A 20,341-nucleotide genomic window follows, 5' to 3' on the forward strand; every position below is an offset into this window, starting at 1 on the left:
CGCAAATATCTTAATCCACAAGAACCTTAGCCTAAGCGATGAATCAGTGACACACAAATTGGCTTAATTATTTATTTAATGGAAGCTTTTCTCATGTCAAACATGTAAAGTGTGGTGTACCACAGGGCAGCTCTCTAGGCCCTCTACTCGTTTCTATTTTTATCAATGACCTGCCACTGGCATTAAGCAAAGCATGTGTGTCTGTGTATTCTGATGATTCAACTATATACACATCAGCAACCACAGCTAATGAAGTCACTGAAACCCTTAACAAAGATGTGCAGTCTGTTTTGGAATGGGTGGCCAGTAATAAACTGGTCCTGAACATCTCTAGAACTAAGAGCATTGTATTTGGTACAAATCATTCCTTAAGTGCTAGACCTCAGCTTTATCTGGTAAAGAATGGTGTGGCTGTTGAACATGTTGAGGAGACTAAATTACTTGGCGTTACCTTAGATTGTAAGCTGTTATTGTCAAAACATATAGATTCAATGGTTGCAAAGATGCTCTTAATTGTACTCTTGAGGGCTAATATACAGTTGAAGTCGGAAGTTTACATACACTTAGGTTGGAGTCATTAACCTTTTGTGACTAGGGGGCAGTATTTTCATTTTTGGAAAAATAACGTTCCCGTAGTAAACGGGATATTTTGTCAGGATCTTCCTTCCATCTCATATTGTCAAAATAAACAGCAAACCTGGTTTCAAAAAACAGATAAAGCAACATGCGGCACAACGCCTAGATAGTTTGTGCGTATGCATTGATATGTAGGCTACGTGTGCCTTTTAAAACATGTATGTAGTTCTGTCCTTGAGCTGTTCTTGTCTATTGATGTTCTGTATTATGTCATTCTGTATTATGTTTCATGTTTTGCGTGGACCCCAGGAAGAGTAGCTGCCGCTTTTGCAACAGCTAATGGGGATCCTAATAAAATTGAAAAAATATAATAAATAAATACTAACTAAATAATCACACAGAAATACATAAACACACATGGTATAGGTTATCGATTACTAACCTAATGCATATGAAAAGTCCCTAGTGGACTAACACAATATGACAGCTTGTTACACAATGGAAAGGGGGTGGGGAAAGATAAAGAGCAGGAGAGACAAAGATATGTGGAAGCTATGCTCATGGGAATATGAATACTCATTCTAAAATAATTGCGATGTATATATTTACGCGTGGATGTCTTTGTCATCTCTCTGTTGAATTCGATCCGTCTATGGGAAGTGTTTTGATTTAAGTCTCTGGTTGTCCCCCAGAGGTCACAATGTCCTTAGTTGTAGGCTTCTTTTGTTCTGGAGTGTTTGTTAGAATGGATACATCAGAGGTCCCACACAGTGTTGAGAGGGATCTGTATTTCCCTAAGTTTGTTAGAATAGATACCTCATGATGGTGAGAGAAACTGTTCTTTGCCTCCCGTCTTTGGTCGAGTTTCCTAGGCTATTTTACATATACAGCTGCAGGCTGTGAATGTGTAGTCTAGTCTTCCTTCACCTTCACTTGTTGAAAGTTTCAGAGGGTCTTACCATTTTCTGGTCTTATAGTTTTAAACCATTTAGACCATTTTGGTCTAATATGTACATTTTTCAGTGAGTCCTCTTAAGCACTCTGGTCGGAAAGCCGGTTCCGTCATGTTGAAACAATGCCTGTACTCACATGGGCGTGGTTACCGACTTGGCCCAGGTTTATATGAAAAGGGTAAAATCACATTTCTATCTTTTCAAAAGTATTCTTATACTTAATAATTTATTTTAGATGTAAACCTGATCACTAGGACGTGTACACTTTCAGAGTTACAGTTAGCATGTTATACAGTCTTTCTGACCATTTTAATGTCATCACAAAATAGACATTCATTTCTATATTACATTTGTCATAATTCCCAACATTTGGATATTGAAATATATTGTCCCAATGTTCATTGTTTGATGTTTGAAGTTTTGGCAAAGTCTGTCCCTGTTACAACAAAGGGATTTTTAACTTCTCCATACTGCAGTGCAAGAGAAAGAAAGTTTACAACATTAAGTCATAAAACTGGGCCAACTCCCCCAAGAGAGAAAGAGAGTTTGGCTAGCTGATCTGGCACCTTTGATTTTCATGACATATTGTATATTGCTTTTTTGTGGTGTGTTTTTCATATAAGCCACTGGGCTTCCAACCACACCTGCACATTTGATTTGTTATATATATTTTTAGTAAATCTGTTTTGTCACTTGTTTTCTTTGTGGTGCAAATAAATTAAACTAAAACCCTTGACATATTCCACATTTTGTTGTTACAGCCTAAATTCAAAATGGATTAAAACCATCTACACACAATACCCCATAATAACAAAGTGAAAATGTTTTTTTATTTTTTTTATTTCTGCTAATGTATTGAAAATGATGATAAAATTGTTTGTTGAACAATTGCTAGACAACCAGATTTAAGTTAAAACTGTAACTCGGCCACAGGAACATTCACTGTCTTCTTGGTAAGTAACACGTGTAAATTTTGCCTTGTGTTTTAGGCTATTGTCCTGCTGAAAGTTGAATTAATCTCCCAGTGACTGGTGGAAAGCAGACTGAGCCAGCCTTTCCTTTAGGATTTTGTCTGTTTCCATTCCGTTTCCTTTTTATCCTGAGAAACTCCCCAGTCCTTAATGATTACAAGCTTACCTATAACATGATGCAGCCACCACTATGCTTGAATATATGGAGAGTGGTACTCAGTAATGTTTGCGTTGGATTTTCCACAAACATAACACTTTGTATTCAGGACAAACAGTGAATTGCTTTGCCACATTTTTTGGAGTATTACTTTAGTGCCTTGTTGCAAACAGGATGCATGTTTTGGAATATTCTGTACAGGCTTCCCTTTTACTCTGTCAATTAGATTAGTATTGTGGAGTAACTACAATATCATTGATCCATTCTCAGTTTTCTCCTATCACAGCCATTAAACTGTTTTAAAGTCACCATTGGCCCTGTGGTGAAATCCCTGAGCGGTTTCCTTCCTTTCCGGCAAAAGAGTTAGGAAGGACGCCTGTATCTTTGTAGTAACAGGATGTATTGATACACCATCCAAAGTGTAATTAATAACTTCACCATGCTCAAAGGAATATACCATGTCTGCTTTAAACAACAACAAAACATTTATCTACCAATAGGTGCCTCGCTCTTTGGTTGAATCTGTGTTTGACATTTACTGTTCGACTGGGGGACCTTACCAGTGGAGGCTGCTGAGGGGAGGACGGCTCATAATAATGGCTGGAATGGGGCAAATGGAATGGTATCAAGCCATGTGTTTTGATGTATTTATGTAAATTATGGTGCCACATATCTCTTGCGGACCTTACAGATAATTGCATGTGTGGGGTACAGAGATGAGGTAGTCATTCAAAAATTATGTTAAACACTATTATTGCACACACAGTGAGTCCATGCAACTTATTATGTGACTTGTTAAGCAGATGTTTACTCCTGAACTTATTTAGGCTTGCCATAACAAAGGGATTGAATACTTATTGACTCAAGACATTTCAGCTTTTAATTTTTAATGAATTTGTAAAAATAAAAAAAATCCACTTTGATATTATGGGGTATTGTGTGTAGGCCAGCGATGAAGAAAAAATCACAATTTAATAAATTTTCAATTCAGGCTGTAACACAACAACATTTGGAAAAAGTCAAGGGATGTGAATACTTTCTGAAGGCATTGTTGCTCGACATTAATTACTTCACCAATCAGTGCGGATAGAGCAGCTTGCTATGGAGCGGGCAAGCTATTTACATGCAGTGGACAGACTAGAGTAAGGCGCGAGATGCGACTGACATTTGGCGGGTGGGGAGAGAGTGAGAGGCGATACAGGAGAAGGCTCAGCTTGAAGCACTGTGCATCTTGTTGTTATGACAATTATCATAATTAGGCCCACAGAATTGTACCTACAGAGGATTGCCTACAAACTGGCAAATATTTTCTGTCAGGCAGACACTGGAATAAGTTTCTGAGTGACAGAGTGAGGGCTTTGCATAAGTGCTTTGCTTTTTGTTGGACTGGGAAAAAATTACCGCAACTTAAAATAACTTTGTTAACCAGTTCCCTTGGTTTTAAAATAACAATTCTGTTCCGGAACAGTATAGATTACTTTAGTTCGTGGTTCTGATTCTGTTCCTGGAAAAAAATATTTTCCAGTTTTTGGTTCTGTTCCCAAGACCGGTTCCAACCCATTAATATTATTATTAACATATTTAGTGGGTCTACAAACCATACCAGATTTAATGATGATTCAGATTCATGTTATTTGTCCTATAAGAAAAAACCTGACCAGAGAGGAGATTATGTCTCCAAGATGGCGTAGCAGTGAAGACGTGTTTGTTTTGTCCTCTCGTGTACTTTTGTATTTTTTGTATATATATTTCAATTTATTTTCAATCTCTTTTCGATTTTTTATTCGATTATACCTTCCGGTAACCTGCCTCACCCAATGTGATACGGAATCGCTATTATTTTCAATTTTAGAACACATTCAAGAATCTCCAGAAGCTAACCAGCTAATTAGCTACAAGCTATTTAGTCATTGTTAGGCACTGCTAGCGGCTTTTACCTTCTGCACAGATACCAGCCCTGTTTTTAGCCTGGATAATACTCGCTAGTCTACCAATATCGGACTGTCTCTCCACAACAACGCCAGATTCCTGCCGTAATCCCTGGACCACTGGCTAGCTTTCACACACCGTGGCACCCAGTACCGAAGCTATGCCTGAGGCCCACCTCCCGGCATACTCAGCTGTTCACCCGAACCCCACTCATACACGGCTAGAGCCCAAAACTCCACCGGATCCTTGCTGTAAACTCTGGACCTTGGCACCGGATCACCGCTGCTACCGATTGGATATAGTGGCTAACGCCACTGCCACGAAGCTAGAACCAGTTAGCTGTGAGCCAGGCACATCTCCCGGCTAGCAAACTAAATTCCACAATATCTCTTTCGCCATCTGGCTTGGATTCTCTGTCGACACGGCGCCCCGCCGCACCACCACGACTGGTCTGCCGACGAATACTCCATCCGCTGTGCCTTCATCCGGCCTCCGTCGGAGCAGACGCTCCTACTAGCCCAGGGCTACTAACTTTAAACGCTGTGTCGCTAGCATAGTGGTGGCTCCCCTGTTCCATCTACTGCTGCCCCCTGGACACTATGATCACTTGGCTACATAGCTGATGCCTGCTGGACTGTCCATTAATCACGGTACTCCATTCTGTTTATTTATTTTTATCTGTCGGCCCCAGCCGCGAACTCAGGCTCTGTGTGTAGTTAATCCGACCCTCTCTGCCTAGTCATCGCCATTTTACCTGCTGTTGTTGTGTTAGCTGATTAGCTGTTGTTTTAGCTAGCTCTCCCAATCAACACCTGCGATTACTTTATGCCTCGCTGTATGTCTCTCTCAATTGTCAATATGCCTTGTATACTGTTGTTCAGGTTAGTTATCATTGTTTTAGTTTACAATGGACCCCCTAGTTCCACTCTTCATACCTCCTTTGTCCCACCTCCCACACATGTGGTGACCTCACCCATTACAACCAGCATGTCCAGAGACACAACCTCTCGTATCATCATCCAGTGCCTGGGCTTACCTCCGCTGTACCCGCACACCACCATACCCCTGTCTGCGCATTATGCCCTGAATATATTCTACCACGCCCAGAAATCTGCTCCTTTTATTCTTTGTCCCCAACGCTCTAGGCGACCAGTTTTGATAGCCTTTAGCCGCACCCTCATCCTACTCCTCTGTTCCGCGGGTGATGTGGAGGTAAACCCAGGCCCTGCATATCCCCAGGCACCCTCATTTGTTGACTTCTGTGATCGAAAAAGCCTTGGTTTCATGCATGTCAACATCAGAAGCCTCCTCCCTAAGTTTGTTTTACTCACTGCTTTAGCACACTCTGCCAACCCTGATGTCCTTGCTGTATCTGAATCCTGGCTTAGGAAGGCCACCAAAAATTCTGCGATTTCCATACCCAACTATAACATTTTCCGTCAAGATAGAACTGCCAAAGGGGGAGGAGTTGCAGTCTACTGCAGAGATAGCCTGCAAAGTAATGTCATACTTTCCAGGTCCATACGCAAACAGTTCGAACTTCTAATTTAAAAAATGAATCTCTCCAGAAATAAGTCTCTCACTGTTGCCGCCTGCTACCGACCCCCCTCAGCTCCCAGCTGTGCCCTGGACATCATTTGTGAATTGATCACCCCCCCCATCTAGCTTCAGAGTTTGTTCTGTTAGCTGACCTAAACTGGGATACGCTTAACACCCCGGCAGTCCTACAATCTAAGCTAGATGCCCTCAATCTCACACAAATCATCAAGGAACCCACCATCAAGGAATCAAGGAACCCTAAATCTGTAAACAAGGGCACCCTCATAGACGTTATCCTGACCAACTGGCCCTCCAAATACACCTCCGCTGTCTTCAATCAGGATCTCAGCGATCACTGCCTCATTGCCTGTATCCGCTATGGGTCCGCAGTCAAACGACCACACCTAATCACTGTCAAACTCTCCCTAAAACACTTCTGCGAGCAGGCCTTTCTAATCGACCTGGCCCGGGTATCCTGGAAGGACATTGACCTCATCCCGTCAGTTGAGGATGCCTGGTCATTCTTCAAAAGTAACTTCCTCACCATCTTAGATAAGCATGTTCCGTTAAAAAAATGCAGAACTAAGAACAGATATAGCCCCTGGTTCACTCCAGACCTGACTGCCCTCGACCAGCACAAAAACATTCTGTGGCGGACTGCAATAGCATCGAATAGTCCCCGCAACTGTTCAGGGAAGTCAGGAACCAATACACGCAGTCAGTCGGGAAAGCAAAGGCCAGCTTTTTCAAGCAGAAATTTGCATCCGGTAGCTCTAACTCCAAAACGTTATGGGACACTGTAAAGTCCATGGAGAACAAGAGCACCTCCTCCCAGCTGCCCACTGACCGATAAATCCATGATAATCGAAAACTTCAACAAGCATTTCTCAACGGCTGGCCATGCCTTCCTCCTGGCTACTCCAACCTCGGCCAACAGTTCCACGCCCCCCGCAGCTACTCGCCCAAGCCTCCTCAACTTCTCCTTTACCCAAAACCAGATAGCAGATGTTCTGAAAGAGCTGCAAAACCTGGACACATACAAATCAGCTTGGCTTGACAATCTGGACCCTCTATTTCTGAAACTATCCGCCGCCATTGTCGCAACCCCTATTACCAACCCGTTCAACCTCTCTTTCATATCGGCTGAGATCCCCAAGAACTGGAAAGCTGCCGCGGTCATCCCCCTCTTCAAAGCGGGAGACACCCTGAACCCAAACTGTTACAGACCTATATCCATCCTTCCCTGCCTATATAAGGTCTTCAAAGGCAAGTCAACAAACAGATCACTGACCATCTCGAATCCCACCGTACCTTCTCCGCTGTGCAATCTGGTTTCCGAGCCGGTCACGGGTTCACCTCAGCCACGCTCAAGGTACTAAACGATATCATAACCGCCATCGATAAAAGACAGTACTGTGCAGCCGTCTTCATCGACCTGGCCAAGGCTTTCGACTCTGTCAATCACCATATTCTTATCGGCAGACTCAGTAGCCTCGGTTTTTCTAATGACTCCCTTGCCTGGTTCACCGACTACTTTGCAGACAGAGTTCAGTGTGTCAAATCGGAGGGCATGTTGTCCGGTCCTCTGGCAGTCTCTATGGGGGTGCCACAGGGTTCAATTCTCGGGCCGACTCTTTTCTCTGTATATATCAATGATGTTGCTCTTGCTGCGGGGGATTCTGTGATCCACCTCTACGCAGACGGCACCATTCTGTATACTTCTGGCCCTTCCTTGGACACTGTGTTATCTAACTTCCAAACGAGCTTCAACGCCATACAACACTCCTTCCGTGGCCTCCAACTGCTCTTAAACGCTAGTAAAACCAAATGCATGCTTTTCAACCGTTCGCTGCCTGCACCCGCAAGCCCGACTAGCATCACCACCCTGGATGGTTCCGACCTAGAATATGTGGACATCTATAAGTACCTAGGTGTCTGGCTAGACTGTAAACTCTCCTTCCAGACTCATATCAAACATCTCCAATCCAAAATCAAATCTAGAGTCAGCTTTCTATTTCACAACCAAGCCTCCTTCACTCACGCCGCCAAACTTACCCTAGTAAAACTGACTAACCTACCGATCCTCGACTTCGGCGATGTCATCTACAAAATGGCTTCCAATACTCTACTCAGCAAACTGGATGCAGTTTATCACAGTGCCATCCGCTTTGTTACTAAAGCACCTTATACCACCCACCACTGCGACCTGTATGCTCTAGTCGGCTGGCCCTCGCTACATATTAGTCGCCAGACCCACTGGCTCCAGGTCATCTACAAGTCCATGCTAGGTAAAGCTCCGCCTTATCTCAGTTCACTGGTCACGATGGCAACACCCACCCGTAGCACGTGCTCCAGCAGGTGTATCTCACTGATCATCCCTAAAGCCAACACCTCATTTGGCCGCCTTTCCTTCCAGTTCTCTGCTGCCTGTGACTGGAACGAATTGCAAAAATCGTTGAAGTTGGAGACTTTTATCTCACTCACCAACTTTAAACATCTGCTATCTGAGCAGCTAACCGATTGCTGCAGCTGTACATAGTCCATCGGTAAATATCCCACCCAATTTACCTACCTCATCCCCATACTGTTTTTATTTATTTACTTTTCTGCTCTTTTGCACACCAGTATCTCTACCTGCACATGACCATCTGATCATTTATCACTCCAGTGTTAATCTGCTAAAATTGTAACTATTCGTCTATGTATATAGACTCCTTTTTTTTCTTTTTTCTACTGTGTTATTGACTTGTTTATTGTTTACTCCATGTGTAACTCTGTGTTGTTGTCTGTTCACACTGCTATGCTTTATCTTGGCCAGGTCGCAGTTGTAAATGAGAACTTGTTCTCAACTAGCCTACCTGGTTAAATAAAGGTGAAATAAATTTTTTTTAAATGTAAAAAATATATGAGTTTGTGCTAGTCAATGTATGGGAGCCATGAGAAGAGATGCTTTTCTGAGGTTGTGTGTTCAGTGCTCTCATGCAGTGTTCTTTTAATCCTCACAGGAGTACAGAAATCGTGTGTTCCACGACTTCAGAAATGGACTCTGCAGAAATCTTGTCTGCACCGGTACGTGTCCACAGGGTTCTAAAGTGTAACCATTTTGGTCGAATGTGATTCTAAATATTATATGTGCGACTTGGAATATTAATTTGGGAGCATTTCAATATGAAAAGCATGAAAAGCTAAAATTAGTCAAAGTCGACATTTAAATATATACCATATTTTTGGGTCACAAATCAAATCACATTTTATTGGTCACATACACATATTTAGCATATGTTATTGTGGGTGTAGCAAAATGCTTGTGTTCCTAGCTCCAACAGTACAGTAGTATCTAACTAAATGCTTGTGTTCCTAGCTCCATCAGTACAGTAGTATCTAACTAAATGCTTGTGTTCCTAGCTCCATCAGTACAGTAGTACCTAACTAAATGCTTGTGTTCCTAGCTCCATCAGTACAGTAGTATCTAACTAAATGCTTGTGTTCCTAGCTCCATCACTACAGTAGTATCTAACTAAATGCTTGTGTTCCTAGCTCCATCACTACAGTAGTATCTAACTAAATGCTTGTGTTCCTAGCTCCATCAGTACAGTAGTATCTAACTAAATGTGTGTGTTCCTAGCTCCAACAGTACAGTAGTATCTAACTAAATGCTTGTGTTCCTAGTTCCAACAGTGCAGTAGTATCTAACTAAATGCTTGTGCTTCTAGCTCTGACAGTGCCGTAATATCTAACTAAATGCTTTTGCTTCTAGCTCCAACAGTGCATTGGTATCGAACTAAATGCTTATGTCCCTAGCTCCAACAGAGCAGTAGTATCTAACTAAATGTTTGTGCTTCTAGCTCCAACAGTGCAGTAGTATGTAACTAAATGCTTGTGTTCCTCGCTCCAACAGTGCAGTAGTATCTAACTAAATGCTTCTGTTCCTAGCTCCAACAGTACAGTAGTATCTAACTAAATGCTTGTGTTCCTAGCTCTAACAGTGCAGTAGTATCTAACTAAATACTTGTGTTCCTAGCTCCAACAGTGCAGTAGTATGTAACTAAATGTTTGTGTTCCTCGCTCCAACAGTGCAGTAGTATCTAACTAAATGCTTGTGTTCCTAGCTCCAACAGTACAGTAGTATCTAACTAAATGCTTGTGTTCCTAGCTCTAACAGTGCAGTAGTATCTAACTAAATGCTTGTGTTCCTAGCTCCAACAGTGCAGTAGTATCTAACTAAATGCTTGTGTTCCTAGCTCCAACAGTACAGTAGTATCTACCAATTCACAACAGTACACACAAATCTAAAAGTAAAAGAATGGAATGAAGAAAAACATGTATATTAGGACGACCAATGTCTGAGTGGCATTGACTAAAATAGAATACAGTATATACATATGAAATGAGTAAAGCAGGATGTAAACATTATTAAAGTCACTAGTGTTCCATTATTAAATGGCAGCAGTTCATTCAATGGGGGGGTTCAATGGATGCTTTGGTGCTCCTAAATGTTATGTTGTGCTCTTAAACTTTTATAAGTTGGGAGCACCAGTGCTACCAACTGTCTTTTTGTAAAGCACTGCGTGTCCATATGAATTGTTTCTGTATATTTTGTCTGGTACTATCAGATTTTACTTGGGTATGTAGTACAGTTGATTTTACTGTTTGAAATAGATCTGTTCACCAGAGGTATTGACATCCAAGCCGTCAATGTCGTCATCAACTTCGACTTCCCCAAGAACGCCGAGACATACCTGCATCGCATTGGAAGATCAGGTATAGAACTTCCTTGTGTTGTTTATGTGCTTCTTGTGGTATTATGTCAATGCTTTTTATCAACTTTTAATATCTGAATGCTCTGTTTTGCATCCTGGCAACATGTCCATTCCATCCCTCTGTGGTATTGTCTCTCTCAGGGAGGTTTGGTCACCTGGGCCTGGCCATCAACCTGATCACCTCTGAGGACCGCTTCAACCTGAAGTCCATCGAGGACCAGCTGGTCACCGACATCAAGCCCATCCCTGGCAGCATCGACAAGAACCTGTACGTGGCCGAGTTCCACACCGCCAACCTAGACTGCGAGGTGGAGGAGGAGCTGAAGGAGACAGGCTGCCAACAGGAGGAGCCCTAGAACCCCTCAACTGGTGAGTCATTCACTCTGACATTCCTCCGAAGATGAGATGGACCCAGTGCTTTATTGCTTATATGGGCATATTATACCTGTCAGTCGGACATGCCAGTGAGAATGCCTAATATTTTAGGTCGACCCTAACTTAGATCTGAAAGGGTCGTAAGCTATTTGGTAAATTCCTTAGAAGGCAATATGGCTCATTACCATATTTCTTACATCTATCAAGTAATTGTGGATCTACACAAGGGGATAAGGGATATATCAAATTGGGAACCCATCTTGTGATGTGCATGAAGTGTGAGACCCATCTTTTTAATCCTTGCCACTTTATCTTCCATCCAGGACAATAGGACATACCCAGCTTTTGCACAACATTCAGCTCTTGCACACAGGCTTCAGGCACCTCTTCAACTTCTCTTTTCGCAACCTTCAAAACCTGGCACATGGACGTTAAGGTCGAGTTGACTTTTTGCTGATTTGTATATTCTGTTCTTATTCCCCCTTGTTATTTCATTAAGAGCTGCCTGCATTTTTTTTTATTTAAAATGGTTTAACCATGTTGTTTTGCACCAAAGGTAGCTTGCCCAATGCACACTAAATGAGATCAATCAATCCTTTTTTGGCTTAAGACATGTAGGCTAATGTTTTTTGGATTGTATCCTGGTATTGCAAGGAACATATCAGCTGAAAAACTTCAGAGATAGGTGAGGAACGTTGTCTTAAAAAAAGTAAGAACCATGCTAAATATTGATCAAGTTGTACTGTTTCGAGCTGAATATGTCGTCCACTTTTATGGCCAGCTTTGGAGGAGGACAGGTTTGTGTCATCAATGACATGAGGCCTATTGTTAACCGTAGCAACGACCACTAAGGGTAAAGAAAGCTTCAGAATGTTGGAAAGCTCATTTCACTTACATGCATTTTTGATTAGAATTAAGATACTATATTTGTAGGTTTTAAACTTATTAATAAATTCACAAAGTGTTGGATAATAAATCCTTTGCTACAGCACTACTAATATCCAACTTCGACTTGAATAACTTATCTTCTGTACCACATACACTGAGCGTACAAAACATTAGGAACACCTTCCTAATATTGCGTTGCACCCCATTTTGCCCTCAGAACAGCCTCAATTCTTTGTGTTTCGAAAGCGTTCCACAGGTATTCTGGCCCATGTTGACTCCAATGCTTCCTACAGTTGTGTCAAGTTGGCTGGTAGGTCCTTTGGGTGCTGGACCATCCTTGATACACACGGGAAACTGTTGAGTGAGAAAAACCCAGCAGCATTGCAGTTCTTCACACACTCAAACCAGTGTGCCTGGCACCTACTACCATAACCCGTTCAAAGGCACGTAAATATTTTGTCTTGCTCATTCGCCCTCTGAATGGCACACATACACAATTCATGTATCAATTGTCTCAAAGCTTAAAAATCCTTCTTTAACCCGTCTCCTCCCCTTCATCTCCACTGATTAAAGGTGACATCCAATAAGGGATCACACAGTAGCTCTCACCTGGATTTACCTGGTCAGTCTGTCATGGAAAGAGCAGGTGTTCCTAATGTTTTGTACACTCAGTGTATATAGTTAGCTGGGTTATCAAAATAATGCCTGTATTGGAAAATAGTTACATAGATTGATGGCTTTAGGTTGCTTAAAAGTGGTCATGTTCAAAACGAGCAGCTTGAGTCATGTACACTTTCAGAGGTGCAGTCAGTCCCGACCGTAAAATAAATGTTTACGGTAGGTTATTCAAACCTGATTTGTTACCGATGACAACTAGCTGGCTCAGGTCTTTGAATTGCACACAAAGTAATGTTGTTTTTTTTTTCAACAATATTTCTGCTGATTAAATGTAACACTGCTTGTGCCTTGCCTCAGGCTACTGTAGCTAGGAGTTACCTAGGTATACATGACATGCATGTCACGAGACAAAATACATTTTTTGTTTATCTCAAATTATGGAGATGCAAATGCCTGTGGTAGTGTTCCCACTCACACTAGATAGAAAACCACCAAACGTATATTTTTACAGTGGTACACCACACCTTCATTCATGCAGTTGTATTGAATTACTAGTATTTCACTGGCTTTGATACGTAAGCTTGAAATTAGTGGTCAACGTTTGTTTTTGTTTTTATTCAACATAGAGGCCCTCAGACATCAACTCAGTTATAAATATAATTCATTATTATATGAAAATAAAAACACTTTTAGCCATTTAACACTAAAATGAATGCATTTCAACAAGCATTTCTTTACCCTTTGTGGGCAAGACCAAAGCGGTCGCCAGGGACACAAGGCCCAAACGCGTTCACACATTTAAACCGGTCTTCCTCCATTGTAGAGACAAGATGGACTCTTTTATATTGGCTCATTCACACTAGCCATCTTGCCCGCTTACATTCACATGCCTTTTGTCACTCAAGTGCCTTAATTACTCTCCCACGTGCTCTCTTATCAGTTCATCCATCTGTCTTTCTCTCACACAACAGACGGAATACAAACACAATTAAGCTGAATTGTAACATTGGTTGATTCAGATATATGCAAGTAGAATGTTCGTTGTGCACTGTCCTTCTAGGGAATCTTGTTCATGTTCTAGATGCTCAATAATCAAGGCTCAAACTCTGACTGACATCATCTAGAATGCCAAAGTACTTTTAATGTAAACTTTGCAATAAAAAAGGCCAGCTTTTACTTAGACGCAACGTGACTGTCACTATGAATAATCAATCATGTGAATAAGATATAAATATGATATAAGACTACTTAAAGAATATAAGACTGGGCCCATTGTAAAAACTGTGGATGGTAACCTACAGTCAAGCTAATATAGCACCGGACAAAAATATATATAAACGATCTCAGACCAGTATAGGAGCAGTTCATGAAAACACAGTAGCATCCAATTACTGAGCTTGTGCAGCATTTTACTAGTAAAACTATTTTCTGAGCTTTCATACGGTGGTGATGTGATTATGGGTCAAAATATCACCCTATTCCCTATAAAGTGCACTACGTTTGACCAGGACCCATAAAGTAGTGCACTACTTTTGACCAGGACCCATAAAGTAGTGCACTACTTTTGACCAGGAACCATAAAGTAGTGCACTACTTTTGACCAGGACCCATAAAGTAGTGCACTACTTTTGACCAGGACCCATAAAGTGGTGCACCACTTTTGATCAGGCCCCATAAATTAGTGCACTACTTTTGACCAGGACCCATAAAGTAGTGCACTATATAGGAAATGGGCCCATATGTCTGCAGCTATGGAAAGAACAGGTAGAATTTACAATCTATTCAGTCATATGCATCCAATTTCTGAAAGACGCACAAGGTGTTGTTGGAGATTACGATCAGCATGGGATCTTTTTTTTAAACCACTGTCTCTTTCACATATGAGCCCTGCATGAACACCTCAATAAACAACCATTACACTATAAATATCTATATACACATTTATTACACATTACATGAAAAACAAACACAAGGAAACAAACACATTATTCAGTAAAAAGGCCCTCTAACATTGGCCTGAATTGAGGCAATCTTGACGTTTTCTTTGTACAAAACAACATGGTTCAACATATTTTTAAGACCTGCTTTTTCTTCCTCAATGTGAGGGTCCCTCAAAGTAATATAATATGTTTTTTAGAGGCAGACATTTCATGTTGGTACAGTTTTGTGGGTATGTCCTTCGGTTTAGGGTCTAATTTGAATCAATCTAAATGACTCAAATGTAAAAATGTCATCTCCAAAGTGTTGTGAATGTATTAATTGCCAATATGTACTGTGCAGCCAAATGGTACATGCAGCCCATTGGCACAAAATATAGTATATTTAGACTAAAAACTAGGTAACAAGAAACCAAGCTTTTATTTTAAAAACCTCAGAGCTCTTGGGTGATGTTCCTCAGCCTGGCTCCAAGAAAGAAGGGAGGGTATTTTGATATGATACATACAGAGCAGAGAACTTGGCAGAACTCTAATTTGTTATCTCTGCTATTCATTAGGTTGGGAAAACCCTGAGGTTTTTTGGGGAGGGGAAGGGGGGGGGGGGGGGGGGTCGTACAGTTTTGTTATGATTGTGAAAAGCTGAGGGACTATTCTTGTGTGTGGGGTGGGTTGGCTCACATCAGAATTATATTTGAAAGCGAATTGTAGCATCTTCAAACTGGCAGCTGTAATCTTTTTTTTGGTCCTGCTACAAATGCTTAGCTGATGATGAAAGCAGAGGAAAATATGTGATGTTTTTTTTGCTTCTCTTTGAAATTATTTTTGACAATGCTTGCTAATCAGGGAGGGGGGCAGAGCAGGGTTTTATGGCACTGGGTTTGTGTGGGTTTGCGAGTCACCTTGAATATTTTCTTCTCTCTGGTACTTAAGAACTCCAGCACAACAGTGGACCAACCAATATGGTTTGCAACAGATCTGAAACTCAACACATTTGTAATTTTTTTCCCAAAGTACAAAAAAGTATTATATTTTGACAATTAGTTTGCTTATTTTAAGTACTGGAGAGAATGCTATCCGAGCAGTCATACTGGTTATCTAGGTCAATCTTTTTACGAGGTGGTTGGTATCATTTTGAGGAAATTGGTTTGTAAATAATTAGTTGTTTTCACGATTTGTTTACAATAACAAACAAAAAATATCAATTTGCTTCATGGTGGAGGTAGTTTTGAATATTAGATTTTTTTTATTTTGTTTGATTTTAAATACTGACTTTCAGGATTTATATTGAACCGAAACCAAAAAAGTGTAATGTCACGTCATGGCATTTTGTGTGCTTTGCGTGAGTGACTGTCAGTGTGTGTGTGTGTGTGTGTGTGTGTGTGAGTGACTGTCAGTGTGTGTGTGTGTGTGTGTGTGTGTGTGTGTGTGTGTGTCCACGTGCGTCATAGAGAGAAAGTTGGTGTGTGAGAAACAGGGTTGGTTGGTGTGTTTTAATAGTAAGTTAGTGTCCCGTCTCATTTGTTTGTTGGTATGAATGTGATTGCCTGTGTGTCTGTATATGAATGGCTGTTCTGTACGATTGTTTGGTTGGGTGTTCAATTGGCTGAAATGTGAATTTCTGTATGCAATTGTGAATGTTTCTGTGTGCTTGTTTGTCTGTGAGTGACATACAATGTCTTAATACCTGTATGGCTGTTGTCCATAGCCTGTTTTCTGGTCTACTTTGTGACCCATACTGTGCAAAGACAGAATAGGTCAACACTAGCCATATAGTGTAAACCCCAAACTAGCCCAAGGCAGAGTTTTTCAAATTCTATTCACATACTGTTCTTTCCGATCAGTGGTCACAAAGGGGACTAGAAAACAGGCAATGTTAAGAGTGTAGAGATGGAATATTCAGTCTATGTCAGTGGGTAAATGTCTGTATACTCAGTTTATTAGGTACACCCATCTAGTAACTGGTCAGACCCCCCTTTGCCTCCAGAACAGCCTGAATTATTTGGGGCATGGAAACATTGCTCAATTCCTATCAAGGGACCTAATGTGTGCCAGGAAAACATTCAGCAAACCATTACACCACCACCATCAGCCTGTACTGTTGACACCAGGCAGGATGTGGCCATGGAATTGCTTACGCCAAATCCCGACTCTGCCATCAGTATGACGCAACAGGAACCGGGCTTCGTCGGACCAGGCGATGTTTTTCCACTCCTTAATTGTCCAGTGTGGGTGATTCGGTACTCACTGGAGCCGCTTCTTGTTTTTAGCTGATAGGTTTGGAACCCGGTGTGGTCGTCTGCTGCAATAGCCCATCCATGACAAGAATCCACAAGTTGTGCTTTCAGAGATGCCGTTCTGCTCACCACTGTTGTACTGCGCCGTTATTTGCCTGTTTGTGGCCTGCCTGTTAGCTTGCATGATTCTTGCCATTCACCATGACCTCTCATCAACGAGCTGTTTTCACCAACAGGACTGTCCCTGGCTGGATGTGTTTTATTTCTCACACCATTCTTTGTAAACCCTAGACACTGTCTTGCATGAAAAGGAAGCCGGACATTTTTTTTGAAATACTGGAACTGGCGCGCTTGACACTGACGATCATAACACGCTCAGATGCTTAGGTCACTCATTTTGCCCATTCTAACGTTCAGTTGACCAGTAACTGAATGCGTCGATGCCTGTATATGCTACATTGCCTATATTTAGCAAGCCACGGCCACGTGACTCGTTGTCTGTAGCAGCTAACCATTTTCGTGAGCGGTGTAGTGTACCTAATAAACTGGCCACTGAGTGTATGTAACTGTCTAATCCTGTGTGGATCTGTGTGTGCGTGCTCTTGGCCATTGAGTCGAGATGTGACTGTGTGAATGAATGAGTACAAATGGGGGAGGGAAGGTTCACTTGTGGTTAACTCCAAGATGTTTGGAAAAGGTAATCATGTCCTTAAAAACAATGGTCAATGGTGGGGAAAGGTAAAAGGGGTTTGGGGTATAATACAATTAATATATGAATTATGGTATTGCAGCATGGGGTTTGGAGAAAATAAACTGGTACAGAAACCAGAATACCCCTGATTCCCAAATTGCAATAGAGCTAATACAGCGAAGCCTCAAATGTACAGTGGGGAGAACAAGTATTTGATACACTGCCGATTTTGCAGGTTTTCCTACTTACAAAGCATGTAGAGGTCTGTAATTTTTATCATAGGTACACTTCAACTGTGAGAGACGGAATCTAATACAAAAATCCAGAAAATCACATTGTATGATTTTTAAGTAATTAATTAGCATTTTATTGCATGACATAAGTATTTGATACATCTGAAAAGCAGAAATTTATATTTGGTCTCTTTTAGATTCCGTCTCTCACAGTTGAAGTGTACCTATGATAAAAATTACAGACCTCTACATGCTTTGTAAGTAGGAAAACCTGCAAAATTGGCAGTGTATCAAATACTTGTTCTCCCCCACTGTATCTACAGTTGCACAAATTCTGAATTGCATGCATGACTGTGTTGTGCTTCTCTAATGCAGACTCCTCTTACATGCAGAGACGCTACATTCAATAAACTGAGAGACTGAATTCTGCAAGAGCTGGAAAGAAAATAGTGTATCCTGTTCCTGGAAACTGGATGAATGACTGGTACTAAAATTCTAATTTGCTAAATTTAATTAATTAAATTACTTGTTTGGAACTTTTAAACATAGCCACGGTTAAATTTGTCACATAAGTGAGTAAAAAAAATTATGTGGTCATTAAGGGGGAGAAGCCATTTCAGAATTCAGTTGTCCTGTGTTTTCTGTAGTTATTGTACAGTGCCTTCAGAAAGTATTAATACCCCTTGATTTATTCCACATTTTGTTGTTGCAGCCGGAATTCAAAATGGATTAAATTGATTTCATTCTCACCCATCTACACACAATACCCCATAATGACCAAGTGAAAACATGTTTTTAGAAATGTTTTCAAATGAAATGCATAAATATCTCATTTACATAAGTATTCACACCCCTGAATCAATACTTTGTAGAAGCACCTTTGGCAGCGAATACAACTGTGATTCTTTCTGGGTAAGAGCTTTCCACACCTGGATTGTGCAACATTTACCCATTTATTATTTTCAAAATTCTTCAAGCTCTTGATCATTGCTAGGCAACCATTTTCAGGACATGTCATAGTTATCAAGTAGATTTTAATGCAAAACTATAACTCGGCCACTCAGGAACATTCACTTCCTTCTTGGTAAGTAACTCCAGTGTAGATTTGGCCTTGTGTTTTAGGTTATTGCCCTGCTGAAATATGAATTAATCTCCCAGTGACTGGTGGAAAGCAGACTGAGCCAGCTTTCCCTTTAGGATTTTGTCTGTGTTTAGCTCCATTCCGTTTCCTTTTTATCCTGAGAAACTCCCCAGTCCTTAATGATTACAAGCTTACCTATAACATGATGCAGCCACCACTATGCTTGAAAATATGGAGAGTGGTACTCAGTAATGTTTGCGTTGGATTTTCCACAAACATAACACTTTGTATTCAGGACAAACAGTGAATTGCTTTGCCACATTTTTTGCAGTATTACTTTAGTGCCTTGATGCAAACAGGATGCATGTTTTGGAATATTTTTATTCTATACAGTCTTCCTTTTCACTCTGTCAATTAGGTTTGTATTGTGGAGTAACTACAATATTGTTGATCCATCCTCCAGTATATTTATCCCTCAGTCAAGCTGTCAATTTCAAACACAGATTCAACCACAAGTGTAATTAGTAACTTCACCATCCTCAAAGGGATATTCAGTGTCTGCTTTAGGTACCTTTCTTTGAGAGGCATTTGAAAACCTTGCAGGTTTTTGTAGTTGAATCTGTGTTTGAAATTGACAGCTTGACTAAGGGATAAATATATGTGTGAGGTACAGAGATTAGGTAGTCACTAAAAAATCATGTTAAACACTATTGCACACAGTGAGTCCATGAAACTTAAGCACATTTTTTTCTCCCAAACTTATTTTGTCTTGTCATAACAAAGGGGTTTGAATACTTATTGACTCAAGACAATTTAGCTTTTCATAAAATGTGGGAAAATTCAAGGGGTGTGAACACTTTCTGAAGGCATTGTATGTGGGAATGTACACACCTTGGTGGCTATTCCTTTTACTTTCTCATTTGTTATTTTCAAAACTGTTCAGCCCCATTTAGAGTGAGAATTACAAACGGAGGTCTTAATACTGAAACTTTGACGAGGTAGTTTGTCTTACAAATCAGACAGCCGTAGTCAGCCACTATATTGGAGCATACATGTATGCTTGATCTGATTATAGAGAAAGTCGATGGGTAAAGTTGCACCATTAATTTTCTTACAATATTACAATTTAAAATGCAACTATGTCAATTTGGCTTGTTACACCTCCCCCTCGGTAACCCTAGAAACAACCAATACAAGAAGCGTACTTCAATTATCTACTTCTATCAGAGTTTTAATGACATTGGAATTAATACAGGGGGTTATAAATTTTAATAAAAATGAACTCAATTGAAAGTGTGGTGTTTTTCATTGTTCCTGTCTTTGAAGGCTTGTGTACATGACAGGTTGTGTGCTTTTGTGATACTTTTACACATTGTTGTCTGCACTCAGGTGTTTAGGC

The 20,341-nt window shown here is 40.8% G+C and overlaps 1 protein-coding gene across 2 annotated transcripts in view; it reads left to right on the top strand.

The window, feature by feature from the left end:
* LOC139373361 (probable ATP-dependent RNA helicase ddx6) overlaps positions 1-13,942 on the top strand; it is a 68,756-nt gene extending 54,814 nt beyond the window's left edge. The window contains exons 11-14 of one of the 2 annotated variants that reach the window (XM_071113799.1): positions 9,131-9,194; positions 10,785-10,886; positions 11,027-11,254; positions 11,584-13,942. In XM_071113799.1, coding sequence (XP_070969900.1) covers positions 9,131-9,194; positions 10,785-10,886; positions 11,027-11,241 — 381 coding nt within the window. In that variant the 3' untranslated portion in view covers positions 11,242-11,254; positions 11,584-13,942. The remainder of the gene's footprint in view (positions 1-9,130; positions 9,195-10,784; positions 10,887-11,026; positions 11,255-11,583) is intronic. The other variant, XM_071113800.1, reaches the window with a different exon arrangement.
* Positions 13,943-20,341: the final 6,399 nt, after the last annotated feature.

The sequence above is a fragment of the Oncorhynchus clarkii genome, chromosome 18 (genome assembly GCF_045791955.1).
Source record: "Oncorhynchus clarkii lewisi isolate Uvic-CL-2024 chromosome 18, UVic_Ocla_1.0, whole genome shotgun sequence".
Classification (NCBI taxonomy): domain Eukaryota; kingdom Metazoa; phylum Chordata; class Actinopteri; order Salmoniformes; family Salmonidae; genus Oncorhynchus; species Oncorhynchus clarkii.